This window comes from Talpa europaea (assembly GCF_964194135.1).
Source record: "Talpa europaea genome assembly, chromosome: 2".
NCBI lineage: Eukaryota > Metazoa > Chordata > Mammalia > Eulipotyphla > Talpidae > Talpa > Talpa europaea.
The window spans coordinates 128240632-128254226 of record NC_140068.1 but is presented as its reverse complement, the minus strand read 5'-3'; the positions used below and the strand labels follow the sequence as shown (position 1 = coordinate 128254226).

The following is a 13595-nucleotide window of genomic DNA, read 5'->3' as shown; positions in this document are numbered from 1 at the left end:
AGTTTTCTCATGTTAGTTTTCTCAGTCCTTGGGTATCCTGCAACAATAACTGGAAAAGAAGTCAGTAACATTCAAGTTTTTGTCTGTTTCTTAAACAAATATCTCAAGTCCTCAGTGGGTTCACAAGACCTGTGGGACTTCGTCTCTGGGTCAGTTCCTCTTGGGGCTTTCTTAACTCTGGAATGATGTACCCAGGGTTTTATGCCTGCAAGTTTCAGAGAAGTATATGTGCTCAGCAAAACATCATAGGGACCAGTCCATTTTTCTGACAGTTGATTTTGGGCATCCCCACACTGTCAAGTCTTCAGTAAGAACTGATCTCCAGGTCTGAAGGGATGCAGTGGTTGATCAGGAGGCATAGAGATCCTCAAGGTTGCAAAGTTATGAATTACGGCCAGAACCTCCTGGATGTGTTTCACATATTGTGTGATGCGGCAATCTTGTGCTATTTCCAGAAGTGAGGCCTGGAAGGGTCTTTCAAACACAATTTCAAAGGGGCTTAATTGTACTTAATTGTAGCCCACTTCTAGGTGCCACTCTTATGTGGAGGAGGGCAAGGGATAGTACCTGGTCCCAACGAAGTCGTGTTTCTTGGCACAGTTTTGCCAAGGCTTTCTTCAAGGTGTGGTTCATCTTTTCTGTTTACCCAGAAGACTGTGGTCTCCATGCAGCATGCAATTTCCAGTTGATCTGTAACGCACTGCTTTCTGCAGGAGTAATGTCAGAGACGAATACCGGCCCATTATCACTGTGGATGGAGCTGGACAACCCAAAGCAAGGGATTATCTCCTTCAGCAGCTGTTTTGCAACCTCAGAAGGTTTTTCCGTCATTGTGGGAAATGCTTCCACCCATCCCGAGAACATGTCCACAAAAACCAATACGTATATGAAATTGCCTGTTGTTCTAGGCATTTGTGTAAAGTCTACCTGCCAGTCCTCAAAAGGGCACTTGCCCCGATATTGAACCCCAATGTCTTTAGGGTGGCAGTCAGTCTTGGGGTTATTCCTGGCACATAGTTGACAACCTCGGGTGATCCGTTGTGCTATTGTATGTAAATATGGGCCCTTCAAATATGGGCGCACCGTTTCTAATAAGGCATCTCTCCCATAGTGAGATCCTTCGTGCAGATGTTTTAGCAACGTATATGCAAGGGCCTTTGGGAGGAGTATCATCCCATGGGAGTTTACTCTCCAAGTGGAGCTGGGGTCAAACTCAGTGAATCCCCATGCACGAGCTCTCTCCTCATCCCGCTCAGTGTATTCAGGAGCATACTGAGTCAGGTCCACAAGAGGGATGAGTGCACCCTGGAGGGCAGAACAGGCAGCGGCCTTAGCCACCGATCAGCTGTCCTGTTACACTTTGCCATGTCAGACCCACCCTTTTGGTGGCCAGGGCAATGCATCACAGCCACAGGTGATGGTAAAGCTACTGCCTTTAACAAGGCCAGGATTTCTAATGGATATTTGATGTCCTTGTTACTGGCAGTAAGGAGTCCCTGTTCCTTCCAAATGGCCACGTTTATGTGGAAAATCAAAAAGAGTACTTGGAGTCAGTAAATATATTGACTCTTTTACCATTCAAGAGTTCCAACACACGGGTCAGGGCTATTAATTTGGCTTTTTGCGCTGATATACCTGCCGGAAGAGCCTTGGCCTCCACGGTGTTCTGGAGCGTCACCACTGCGTATCCCACGCGTCGATGGCCTTGGTTCATGAAGCTGCTGCCATCTGTAAATAGCTCCCACTCTGGATCTGGCAGAGGCTGGTCAGTCAGATCTGGTCGGCTGGCATACACTGTGTCTATGATTTCTAAACAGTTATAGATTAAAGTGGCATCCTCAGGTCCATCTGCATTACTTGGAAGCAGTGTGGCGGGATTCAGGGAATTAGGAAACTGCAGCTTCACATTAGGATTGTCCAACAGAGCTGCTTGATATTTTCCCATTCGCCCAGCGGTCAATCAAAGTCCACCCTTCTGCTCCAGCAATGTCAAGACCTGATGTGCACACACACAGTGATGGGCTGACCCAATGTAAACTTCTCCGCCTCGTGTAGGTCACAATTGGCAGTGACAACACGCAAACATGGAGGCCATCCCTTAGTGGTGTGGTCCAGTTGTTTGGACAGATATGCAACGGGCTGCATTTCTGGCCCCAACAATTGGATTAGCACTCCTAGGCCAACTCCCTGTCTCTCATGTACATAAAGTTTGAATGGCTTCCTAAGATCTGGAAGCCCTAATGCTGGTGCTGAGATCAACTTTACTTTTATTTCATCAAAGGCCTTTAGACATTCTGGAGTCCAAGACAAATGTTCAGAGTCCAGGCCTTTGAGAGCATCATATAAGGGTTTTGCTATTAATCCAAAGTTAGGAATCCAAATCCTGCAAAACCCAGCCATACCCAAAAATCCACGCAACTCTCGCCGGTTGCTGGGGAGTTTAAGGGCTGAAATTACCTGGTTCCTTTCCGTCATCAGGTTCCATCTGCCTTTCTTAATTTCAAACTCCAAATACGTCACCGTTTGTTTACAGATCTGTGCCTTTTGAGGTGACACCTTATAGCCACATTCTGCCAGGTGGTTCAGTACCACTATGTTATTTTCCAGACAAGATTTGTAGTCTGGACTTGCAATCAATAAATCATCTACATATTGCAACAAGACGCCCTGGTTTAATTGAATCTTCCTGAGATCCCTGGCCAGTGTTTCCCCAAAAATAGTTGGGGAGTTCTTAAACTCCTGTGGAAGCACAGTCCAGCAATACTGGAGAGTGCTCTTAGGGTCTTGCCAATAAAAGGCAAAAAGCAGTTGATGCTGGACATCTATTGGGATACAGAAAAAGACATCCTTAAGGTCTAATACTGAAAACCACCCGAAGTCACCAGGTATGTCAGTTAATAAGGTGTAGGGATTAGGCACGGTGGGATGTAAATCCCAAACAATGTCATTAATGGCCCTTAAATCTTGGACAAAGTGGGACTCGCCCATATGGGCTTTCTTCACTGGCAGAATCGAAGTGTTGTGCGGTGAGCGGTAGGGCTGAATGAGTCCAGATTGAAGGAACCTTTTCAATACTGGTTCAATTCCCCTCAAGGCCTCCTCCTTTAAGGGGTATTGCTTCCTCGGGGTTCTGCTCCCCTCTATCACTTCTATCTTTACAGGCTCTGCATTTTTCGCACATCCTGGGGTCTCATCAGCCCATACACATTTACTTACTCTTTCAACAATTTCTGGAGGTAAAAGTTCACCTTTCAGTGGAACATCTTGAGTAACATCTGGAACCGCAGAGCATGCCCTGGAGGTACCTGTAGGGAAAGCCCCTGATGTTTTGGTGAGAATATAATTCATGTGTTGAGCTTACTTAAAAGGTCCGACCAAGTAGAGGAATTGGACATTCTTCCATGTACAGGAAGCGGTGCTGAAGCTGTGTGGTGCCCAGCCGGCACTCCAAAGGTTGTAAGAAGGCTTTCTGTTGTGGCCTTCCCGTAATCCCAGTGACTGTTACAGTCTCTTTGCTCATTTTAGTTAATTTTGAATTCAAAACTGAGTATGTCACTCCAGTGTCCACCAAGAAATAAATCAGACGATCCCCCACAGCGAGGGTTACCCGGGGCTCTGAGAGGGTTGTCCTAATGGGCTTCTTTAGGTCTAGTGGAGCAACCCGGCACCGCTATTCTTCTTCTGGAATCCCAAATGGCACTCTGAGAGCTGGCCGCGAGCCAGGAGCCCTGAAGCCAGGAGGCGAGCCAGAGAGCGAGTCCCCCAAGGCCCACGTGTCTGGTTTTTATACCAAATCTGGCTGCTTAACTCCACCCTCAGGTCCCAGCCACCTTCCCTTTGGTGGTGAGGGGATTTGTCTTTCCCAATGTCCTGATGGCTTTGGTCTGGAGTAGGGGTGGAGTCCACAAAGCCTGCATGGAATTAGCTCAGGACATCCTTTCCCCCTAACAATCCGAGGGACCTTAGAGGCAACAGCTCACCCTGGGAGAGTCACGAGCCAAGTGCTGGTGGTCCACAGGCCTGCTGGGTCTTTTCGTTCCCGATTATTTGGCGAAGTGCCATAGGAAGAGAAGGTGGGCCAACAGGAGGAAGAAGAGGATGGCCCCTCCAAGGGAGATGGGAGGAAGTTAAGGCGGAAGTGGCCACATGGATTGGAGTTACCAGGGAAGCCCAGTAAGGGACTAGAGCAAGTCCCTGCTCCACTCACGTGGCATGAGAGGCAGCGAGGGCCGTTCTCCCGCAGGGAGGGTGCCCCGGGTCCTGTACCAGCAGCCGTTAAGTCTTAGTGAGCTCGGAGGGGTTGCAGACTTCCAGTTCCACAGGGAGAGGTAGAAAGAGAGAGAGTGAAGGAGAGGGAGAGTGGAGGGTTTGGGACAGGGCAGGATCCCCAGGCGGGATCGAACCCCGTTCCCGGCCAATGCACCAGATGAAAGGTTCAGAGCGGTAAAGAAAAGGACAGCCAGGCTAAATTTCTCAAAGGAAGGGAAAATTTATTGCACCCCTGATGGCCTCAGGGACCCAAGGTGGGGGTCTGTGAAGCCGCGCACATTGTCAGGGGGAAGCAGGGTTTTATAGGGTGAGGAGAGGTCAGGTGTGAGACTGGGTTTGTAGGTCCCTGAAAAGATTTGTAGGGTGGGGGGGAGATTCATTATCTGAATCCTCTAGGCCGGCTTCCACATTCCTGTTCCCAGGTGGGCTTCCTGGTGGGTTTTTGTATTCAGGCCTCCTGCATGGACCTTTCAGTAGTAAAACAATAGGTAACTTTTTAAAAAAGAAATCATACAATTGTACGATAATCCTTACATTTACAGAAAGTTATTTTCTTAAAAATGCTTTGTTAGCATACAATGGTTATTAATATTCTAAAGTAAAGAAGTAATAATGCCAGGGACCAGCCTTGGCAAACTGTCCTGTGAGGGGTTCCTGTAAGGATGAGAGGGCATGGACAAATCTGAGGGATTAGGGGGAGGGTGAGTGAGGAGATGCAAACACTTGATCTGGGTGCAGACATCATCCTGCTGAGGGTCTCAGCAGCCCTTTATTTATACCTTACAAGCAAACCCAGAGTACATAAGCATATGTATTAGAGCAGGAAGATAACAATCATCACATCTTCCTCTAGAACAGCCAGGGGTTTATTTGCCCTTCAGCAGACGTTGTAACATTCTTTATTTTGAAGAAGGACAGTTGCTAAACAAAAGTGTTCTTAGAATAGTCATTTGTCTTAATCATTTTATTACTAGCAAAAACTTACATGAATGAGACTAACATTTCTATATTTACTACAGTGAAGGATTAACTAAGGGCTGGGGAAACAAAGGCCAGGCAGGTACCTGGGGGAAGGGAGACAGAGGGATTTTTTCTAACTAACCTATAAAGTTGAGACTAACATATAACCATATTGTTACAGGGCAGGGAGAGGGGCAGCCCAGACACCACAAACCTGCCTATTCTAAATGGGTTCTGCCATCCACTGCATCAACACAAATCATATGAGACTTTAATGGGAAGGAACTTTAATACAATTAGGAAAAAATACAGAAAAGGCAAAGAATATAGTTTCTAAATCAAGCACCCAATGTTACCCGTCCCCTCGTGGGTAAAAGTCCACCCAAGCAGGATTGGCCCAGAACAAGGCCCCAAAGCCTGCCACAAATCTTAAGATTCCAGTGGGGATCCACAGAAAATGATCAGAAATAACCAGACAAGTCTGGAGGGAAAAGAGCAAAATCAAAATCAAGATAAAAACAGACACTGTCACCTCCCCACGGGTCTCACCCACATCTGTGTCACCCAGTCCACGACCAAAAGGCAAATGCAGTTTCTTCACGTGTCTCTCGGCTCCATGTGCCTCCTCTGGGTCTCCTCTGGCTCCATCCGGCTTCCTTCCTTCCTCAGTCTCCTCTGCAGCTTCTTCTCTCTCTGCTCAGCTTCACCCTCCACTTGGGTGGGACAGGGAGCCTGGAACCTCTCCCTTTCTTGGGGACCACCCTGTTACAATCCCCCCTTTTAATTTTTATTCCACCATATCTATGGTGGCACAGATCTCAGGGTATAGTCTTAGGAGACAGTCTTTTTTCAGGGTTACAATGTGTGTAAGAGAAGCAACAATTAGTCAGCAGCATTGTCCATGAATGTCCAGTGTGACAGTTTTCCATTACTGGAAAATAGTCCATTATCCAAGCCAAAAGAAAAAAAAATCTGGAGCATTAGAAGCGCGCAGGTGAATGTTACAGGGCAGCCTGGATACAAAATGGGTTGCCTGACTGTGGGTCCTCACCCACGCACTTAAAAGGACTTATCAATACTCTACTGCAGGCGGGCCTCCCCGGTGGCGCAGCGGTTGAGCGCTGGATTGCAAAGCTGCCCCAGCCTCTGCAGCACCGGTTCAATCCCCGTCTGCTCCCTGGCCACCTGAGGAGGCCACCCACGTGGTGCGCAGACCTCTCCTGCTGCCCGCTGCTCCCCTCAGCAGTGTACTTCCATCTTTCTGCCTGCTCTGCTCCCCGCTCTGGCTCTGTGAATTCTCTCACCCTCCCACGCTTCTGACTGTACCCAGTGCTTGTATAAATAAATAAAAAAATTTTTAAAAATCTAAAAAAAATTCTAAAAAAAAGAAATACTGCAGGCACACACATGAAAGGTTAATAAAAGGTTTATTTTTAATGGAAGAGCAAATGAGGAAATATACAACTCAGGGAGAAAAGTGGGAGACAAAATTTTAAATGTGTCCTACCCGATTCGCTGATCTGGAATTCCAAATGGCACTCTGAGAGCTGGCGCGAGCCAGGAGGGAGCAAGAGAGGAAGAGCCCCCAAGGTCCCAAGGCCCCAAGGTTTTTATACCAAACCTGGCTGCTTAACCCCACCCTCAGGTTCCAGCCACCTTCCCTTAGGTGGTGCTGGGATTTGTCTTTCCCAATGTCCTGATGGCTTTGGTCTGGAGTGGGGGTGGAGTCCACAAAGCCTGTATGGGATTAGCTCAGGACATCCTTTCCCCCTAACATGAGGACCCACAGCTAGGCAACCCGTTTTATATCGGGGCTGCTTTGTAACAATATGATTAAAGCAAAAAACAGAAGGCTTTTATATAGAAATCATCATCTAATATATATTGTTTTAATAAGATACTGATTCAATATTAAGGAACCAAGGGCATGGAGGGCGTCAGTGCCAGACAAGCCGCACTGACTCTTCACTAGCCCCAAGCTCTCAATTAAGGGAGGAATTCTCCTAATCTAACAGAATCTAACCTATTACTCCTCTACTTATTTAATCAGCCTAGTTTTCATATCTAACTTTAAGATCAAGGGAAAATTCCTTTTTCTGTAAGATTGCTGATTGTTGTTTTAAGGAACTACAAATGTTTCATCAGAGGCAGGGCCTGAGATGGTTATAGCTTTTGGTTCTCAGAATGGTTAATACTGGACATATCAGTAGTTGTAACATTGACTATTTCCAAGTGCATTATTTGTGCTGTCAAGGTTATTAGCTTAACCAGTAACAAAATTGTTGTTGGCTTACTCTTGAATGCATACTCCAACAGCTACCATACCCATTGTCTCTGAAAGGGAACTGTTAAGGAAAAGGGAATCTTTCCCTGTTAAAGAGCCATAGACATGGAAATGTCAGTAAAAGACAAGTTTGCTTCCTTAACAAGCATATTTAAACAAGGCCTGGCAGCCTGCTAGGCTGGTTGTTCTCCTGGGCCATTCTCAAAGATCTGCATCCTTCCCCTTTTCCTGTGTCAAGAATTTGTATGCTAACTAACCAATGTTATCAATGAATCACGCAGTGCCATTTGCTGTCAGATTGGTTATTCGGTAATTGATCAAACAGCATTTGCAGTTTTACTTTTAAATGCATATTTTAACAATGGTAGAAACTAGCCATAAACAAATGAGACTCTAGCAGGAGTCAGCTAAAGAGATTCCTGACTTTTCAGGAATCTGCCCCATGCCCTGACCTTTGTCAGACTACAGTTGTAGCATGGCTCCCAGCATAATAACTTTTTGAAAGGTTTTATTCTAGTAAAGTAAATATTTAAAGCTATAACCCACATAAAAAAATATGCATGGGATCCGTAATAATTTGTGAGACTGCAGAGACATCCTGAAAGAAAAATGTTTGAGAATCTCTGACCCAGTTCCTGGGCCTGGATTCAGGGAGGCAACAGTGTGACAAAGGTCTTGGTACAGGAGAGGAGGGGGCAGCAAAGTCCCAGGTCTGGGCAGGGAGTGGGATTGGGGGTGTGGCTCTCAAGGTCTTGTTGAGGGGAAAAGGATGTCCTAAAGCTAATTCCATACAGACTTTGTGGACTCCACCCCCACTCCAGACCAAAGCCATCAGGACATTGGGAAAGACAAATCCCATCACCACCTAAGGGAAAGTTGCTGGAACCTGAGGGTGGGGTTAAGCAGCCAGGTTTAGTATAAAACCAGACACGTGGGCTTTGGAGGGCCCCCATTTTGGCTCTCCACCAGCTCGCTTTGCCCGGCCAGCTCTCAGAGTGCCATTGGGTTTCCAGGTCTGCGGATCGGGTGGGACCTATTAAAGACTTTATTTCCCTATTTTCTCTCTGAGTTAGACATTTCCTCATTTCCCTTTCCCTTGTAAATAAGCCTTTTGTTAACCTTTTGTGTGTGCCTGCAGTGGAGTATTAATAAGTCCCTTTTAAGCGCGCAGGTGAGGACCCACAGTCAGGCAACTCATTTTATATCTGGGCTGCTCAGTAACAGTCTCAGTCCCCAGGGCGCTGTCTGGGGCTGGAAGGTGACTGTTGGGGCTTCCTATCACCCCAGTTTCATCTCTCAGTTTGTGTCAGGTCCTCCCTCCTGGATACTGGTGACTCACCCCAGGGCTCAATCCCCATTGCCTGGAGGTCTCCAGAGCAGCCAATCAGCAGCCCCGCGGCTCCCATTCCAAAGCCCTCGCCCGCCCGCCAGGACTCCGTCTCCCCAGCCCGGGTGGAGGCGCGTCCTGGGGGATGGGGGGCGCAGCCCTCCTGCTCCTGCTCGCGGGGGCCGCGGCCCCGAGGGAGACCCGGGCGGGTGAGTGCGGGTCGGGAGGGGACAGGGCGCTCCCAGAGGCGGGAGCGAGGGCGGGAGCGAGGGCGTGAGCGAGGGTGGGAAAGGCGCGACCTCGCCGCGGCCCTAGTTGTCCCCCCACCTCGGCCCCGCCCCGTCCTGGCCCCTCTCCGTCCCCCGAGACCCCAGCCCCCTCTGGCCCCCCAAGTCCCGGCCATTTTCGTCCGCAGCCGCTTTTCACTCTCACTCGTCTTTCACCCACTTTATGTCTCGTGGGCGCCCCCTGGGACTCGAGCCCCCGAAGGGGAGAAGAATAGCCCGGGTCTCCCCTCCCGCCCCCAGGCCCCCACTCCCTGAGGTTTTTCTCCACCGCGATGTCCCGGCCCGGCCTCGGGGAGCCCCGCTTCATCTCCGTGGGCTACGTGGACGACACGCAGATCGGGAGGTTCGACAGCGACTCTCCGGGCCAGAGCGCGGAGCTGTGGGCGCCCTGGGCGGGGCAGGTGGAGCAGGAGGAGCAGGAGGAGTGGGAGGAGGAGACGCGGATCCTAAGGGACAGCGCACAGTGGTTCCGAGCGCAGCTGGACGGCCTGCGCTGCCTCTACAACCAGAGTGAGACCGGTGAGCTGGCGCGGGTCCGGGCCGGGTCAGCACCCCCATCCCCACGGACGGGGGTCACTCAGGGTCTCCCCCTCCAGGCTCCTCTGCAGCCTGCCCGGGAACAGCCCGCGGGACTTTCACCCCATTTCGTTTTTAGTTTATAGTGCGGGCGGGGTGACGCTGAGTGATGGGGCGGGGACAGGCTCTCACACCTTCCAGAACATGTATGGCTGCGACATGGGACCCGACGGGCGCCTCCTCGGCTGGTATGAGCAGTTCGCCTACGACGGCACCGATTTCCTGGCCCTAAACCCGGACCTGCGCTCCTGGACCGCGGCGGACACAGTGGCTCAGATCACCCGGCGCGAGTGGGAAGCCCAGGGTGAGGCAGAGAGATTCAGGAACTTTGTGGAGGGCAGGTGCTTGAGGTGGCTGCTCAGATTCCTGGAGTCCGGGAAGGAGACTCTGCAGCGCACGGGTAAGAGGGGCCTGGAGGCCTCACCGTCCCCCCCTGCCTGGAGTCACTGCGGGAAATGAGTCCTCTCTCTAGTCCCGAGAGGGGGACTCCCCTGGGTTTCATGTTCTGCACTGGAGAGACTCCCAGAGCCTCCTGCTTCTCCTGAAGGACAGTGAAGGGATCCCGTCTCTCCTGAGAAAGACAGACAGTCCCTGACTTCACACGTCACCAGGGCCTTTTGACCAGGGGCCTGTTTGAGAACCACGAGTTTCTCTCTCAGTCTTGTTTCTGGTCTGAGAACATTTTCAGTTATGTGATTCCTGCTTTTCTGTGTCATTCACCTTCCACCCAGGTCAGGAATAGAAAGTCTGTGTTCCACTCCCTCTGCTTCATCCTTCTCTGGGTTTTCATCCTCATTCTAGGACTTTCTAAGGAATAGGAGAATCTCACAGATTCCCCAGATTAGCCTGTTTTTTACATTTTATGTTTCTTCCTGCCACACCGGTTGTCTTGTCCATTGTGAGGATGGTCTCATGAGGATTCTTCAGTGTCCATGGAGGAAACACAAAGTGAACTTTCTGATTTACCACCTCAGATCCCCCAAAGACACGCATGACCCACCACCCCTACAATGACCATGAGGTCACCCTGAGGTGCTGGGCACTGGGCTTCTACCCAGCGGACATCACCCTGACCTGGCAGCGAGATGGGGAGGACCTGACCCAGGAGACGGAGCTGGTGGAGACCAGGCCTGGGGGAGATGGAACCTTCCAGAAGTGGGTGGCTGTGGTGGTGGCTTCTGGAGAGGAGCAGAGATACACATGCCACGTGCAGCATGAGGGACTACTGGAGCCCCAAGTCCTGAGATGGGGTGAGGAGGAGGATGTGGGCACAGAGGCTGTTCTCAGGGCCATCAGGAGCCCTTCTGGAGACCTTCAAAGGGTCAGGATAAGATCTGGGGCTCAGAGTATGATCTTCTCTTCCCTTCCAGTGCCCCCTCAGTCCTTCATGCCCACTGCAGGCATCATTGCTGGCCTGGTTCTCCTTGGAGCTGTGCTCACTGGAGCTGCGGTGGCTGCAGCTGTGATGTGGAGGAAGAAACACTCAGGTAGGGAAGGGAGTAGGGGGATCTTGTCCACTGGGGCTTTCAAGTCCCAGGGAGAACTTGCCCTACCTGGTTAATGGGAAGTACCATCCTCACATATGTGTGGTACCCAGAGGGCATTTGGTCCCCCTCACCTCCTTTTTTCATTTTTTCCCAGTCCTGACCTGGGTCTTTACTCACAGCTCTGGAAACTTCCCTGTTCTGCACGATTAAAAGATTTCTTTAGATCTTCTGACCTGACCACTCCCTGGTCTCACATGATGTTTCTTCCCACAGGAGGACAAGGAGGAAGCTACACTCAGGCTGCAGGTAAGTGTGGATCAGCGTTTTGATCTCTGAGCTCCTGGGGACAGTGTAAATGGACTCCATGGGAGAGTCACCCTCATCAGTCCCTCCTGTGGTCTCATTTCTGACCAGGTATGTTTTGTTCTCAACCAGGCAGCAGCAGTGCCCAGGGCTCTGATGTGTCTCTCAGCCCCTAAGAATCTTTTACAATGAATCTGATGAGATTCCTGTTGTGCACACCCTGGACAGCACCTGGTATTGTTCAGAGTTTGCATTTTCAGTCTCTCCTAGGTGTGATGGTATCACTGTTGTTCTTAACTGTGATATTGAGCATCTGTTCATATTTTTACTTTTCTATGACTAAAGTTGCTGTTTGTAAGGAAATTTTGTACATTTTTACAGATGAGGTGCCATTCATTTATTACATTATTTTTGTCCTTATTAAAATTGGGTTCTTTCTTTGTAATCATTGAGTTTTAGGCATTATTTGTAGATACAATCCTTTATCAGATTTGTGATTTGCAAATGTTTCCCCCCATGCTCTGACCTGAAATCCTTTACTGATGGGAAAACAAACACTATTGCCCAGACAGGAGCATGGAGATATATTAGAAGAGAAAAGATAAATTGCTAACTGGTTTGAGCAAGACATTGGCTGACTGGGGTCTTGGGGATGGAGGGGAATGACTTATGTGTATCCTTGAGTGTTATTTAAATGTTCTTGTATGAGCATGAAATATGCTTTCTAAAGTAAATTACACTTTATTCCTCAATTTATAAAACTCTTCATACATCATGTCTAAATCACATGTTAAGACCAGACTGACACGTCGATTACAAGTGATGGACCTGCATGTCACAGTCACAAAGTCATGATTTCTCTCAGGGTTCACTCTGGTGTTGTCCATTCTCGGGGTGTTGGACAAATGTATAATGACCTGTGTCCACCATGATAATATCATGCAGAGTATTTTCACTGCCCATAATGTCTTCTGTGCTCCAAGGAAGCAAAAGCAAAAAGAAACCAGTAGAATCACATCAAGCTTCTACATAGTGAAGGAAACTAACATTAAAATGACAAGACAATATCAAATCGGAGAAACTATTTGCACATCATCAATCCAACAAGGAGTTAATATCCAAAATCTACAAAGAACTCCAAAACAAGAAACAACTCAAAACGGGCAGAGGAGCTAAATAGGTACTTTTTCTAAAGAAGACACACATGTGGCCAATAGGTACATGGATAAATGCTTGTCATATGCAGTCAGGAAAATACCAATTGAAACCATAATGACTTACCACCTCACACTGTGAGAAAGGCCCATTGAATGGTGTGGAAGAAAAGGAACTCTGGCACATAGTGGGTGGGAATGATGTCTGATCCTGTTAGTGGGCAGAATGAGGGGTTCCCTGGACCCTCAAAACTGCACACTCTACATGGGATCTGCCAACAGCTGCATAAAGACAAAACATACTCTAAAGCATAAGACCTTCAATAGAAAAGAACTTTAATATAGTTAGTATAAAATAGAGAATCAGTGCAGTAGAGAGAGAGAAGAGAAAGAATATAGTTAGAATAGTTCCCAAGTGAAGCATCCAAAGTTACCCGTCCCCTCATGGGTAAATGCCCAGCCAAACAGTCTTGGCCAAAGCAGGCCCACTGGGGCCCGAAGGCCTGCCACAAGGCTAAGGCACCTACTGGTAGAGACCCATGGGAAAGGGTCAGCCTCCCGATGGGTCTCTCATTCACGTTTTTGTCTTTCACGTGTCTCTTTCCATGTCCCCAGCTCCCTGGCACAAGTCCAAGTGAGAAGCAAGTGTGGTTTCTTCTTCACATGTCTCTCTGCTCCATGCGCCTCCTCCAGTCTTCTTTCCTCATCTCACTCCACGTCTTCCTCCTCTTCCTTAGCTTCTCGTCCCTGCTCAGCCCCACCTTTCCTTGGGCAGGGCGGTAACCTGGAACCTCTCTTTTCTGTGGATAGCACATTGGTCCTGCCCCTATAGAAAAAAAAAATGAAGGTTCCTCAAAATAGATCTGTCACATGGTCAAGCATCCCATTCCTTGGTATTTATCCAAAGAAGGTAAAAATACTAATTCCAAGAAATATGTGCCTCCTATG

General features: G+C 48.8%; 1 protein-coding gene across 1 annotated transcript; it reads left to right on the top strand.

Annotated features, from left to right (window-relative positions):
- Window positions 1-1699: 1699 nt before the first annotated feature.
- On the top strand, window positions 1700-11545 carry LOC311188328 (class I histocompatibility antigen, Gogo-OKO alpha chain-like; the record flags this gene model as incomplete). The annotated part of the gene is made up of 5 exons (XM_084259442.1): window positions 1700-1730; window positions 9783-10103; window positions 10678-10953; window positions 11074-11190; window positions 11541-11545. 5 exons carry the CDS (start codon window positions 1700-1702, stop codon window positions 11543-11545), a joined length of 750 nt encoding a protein of 249 aa, XP_084115568.1.
- Between the last annotated feature and the right edge of the window lie 2050 nt (window positions 11546-13595).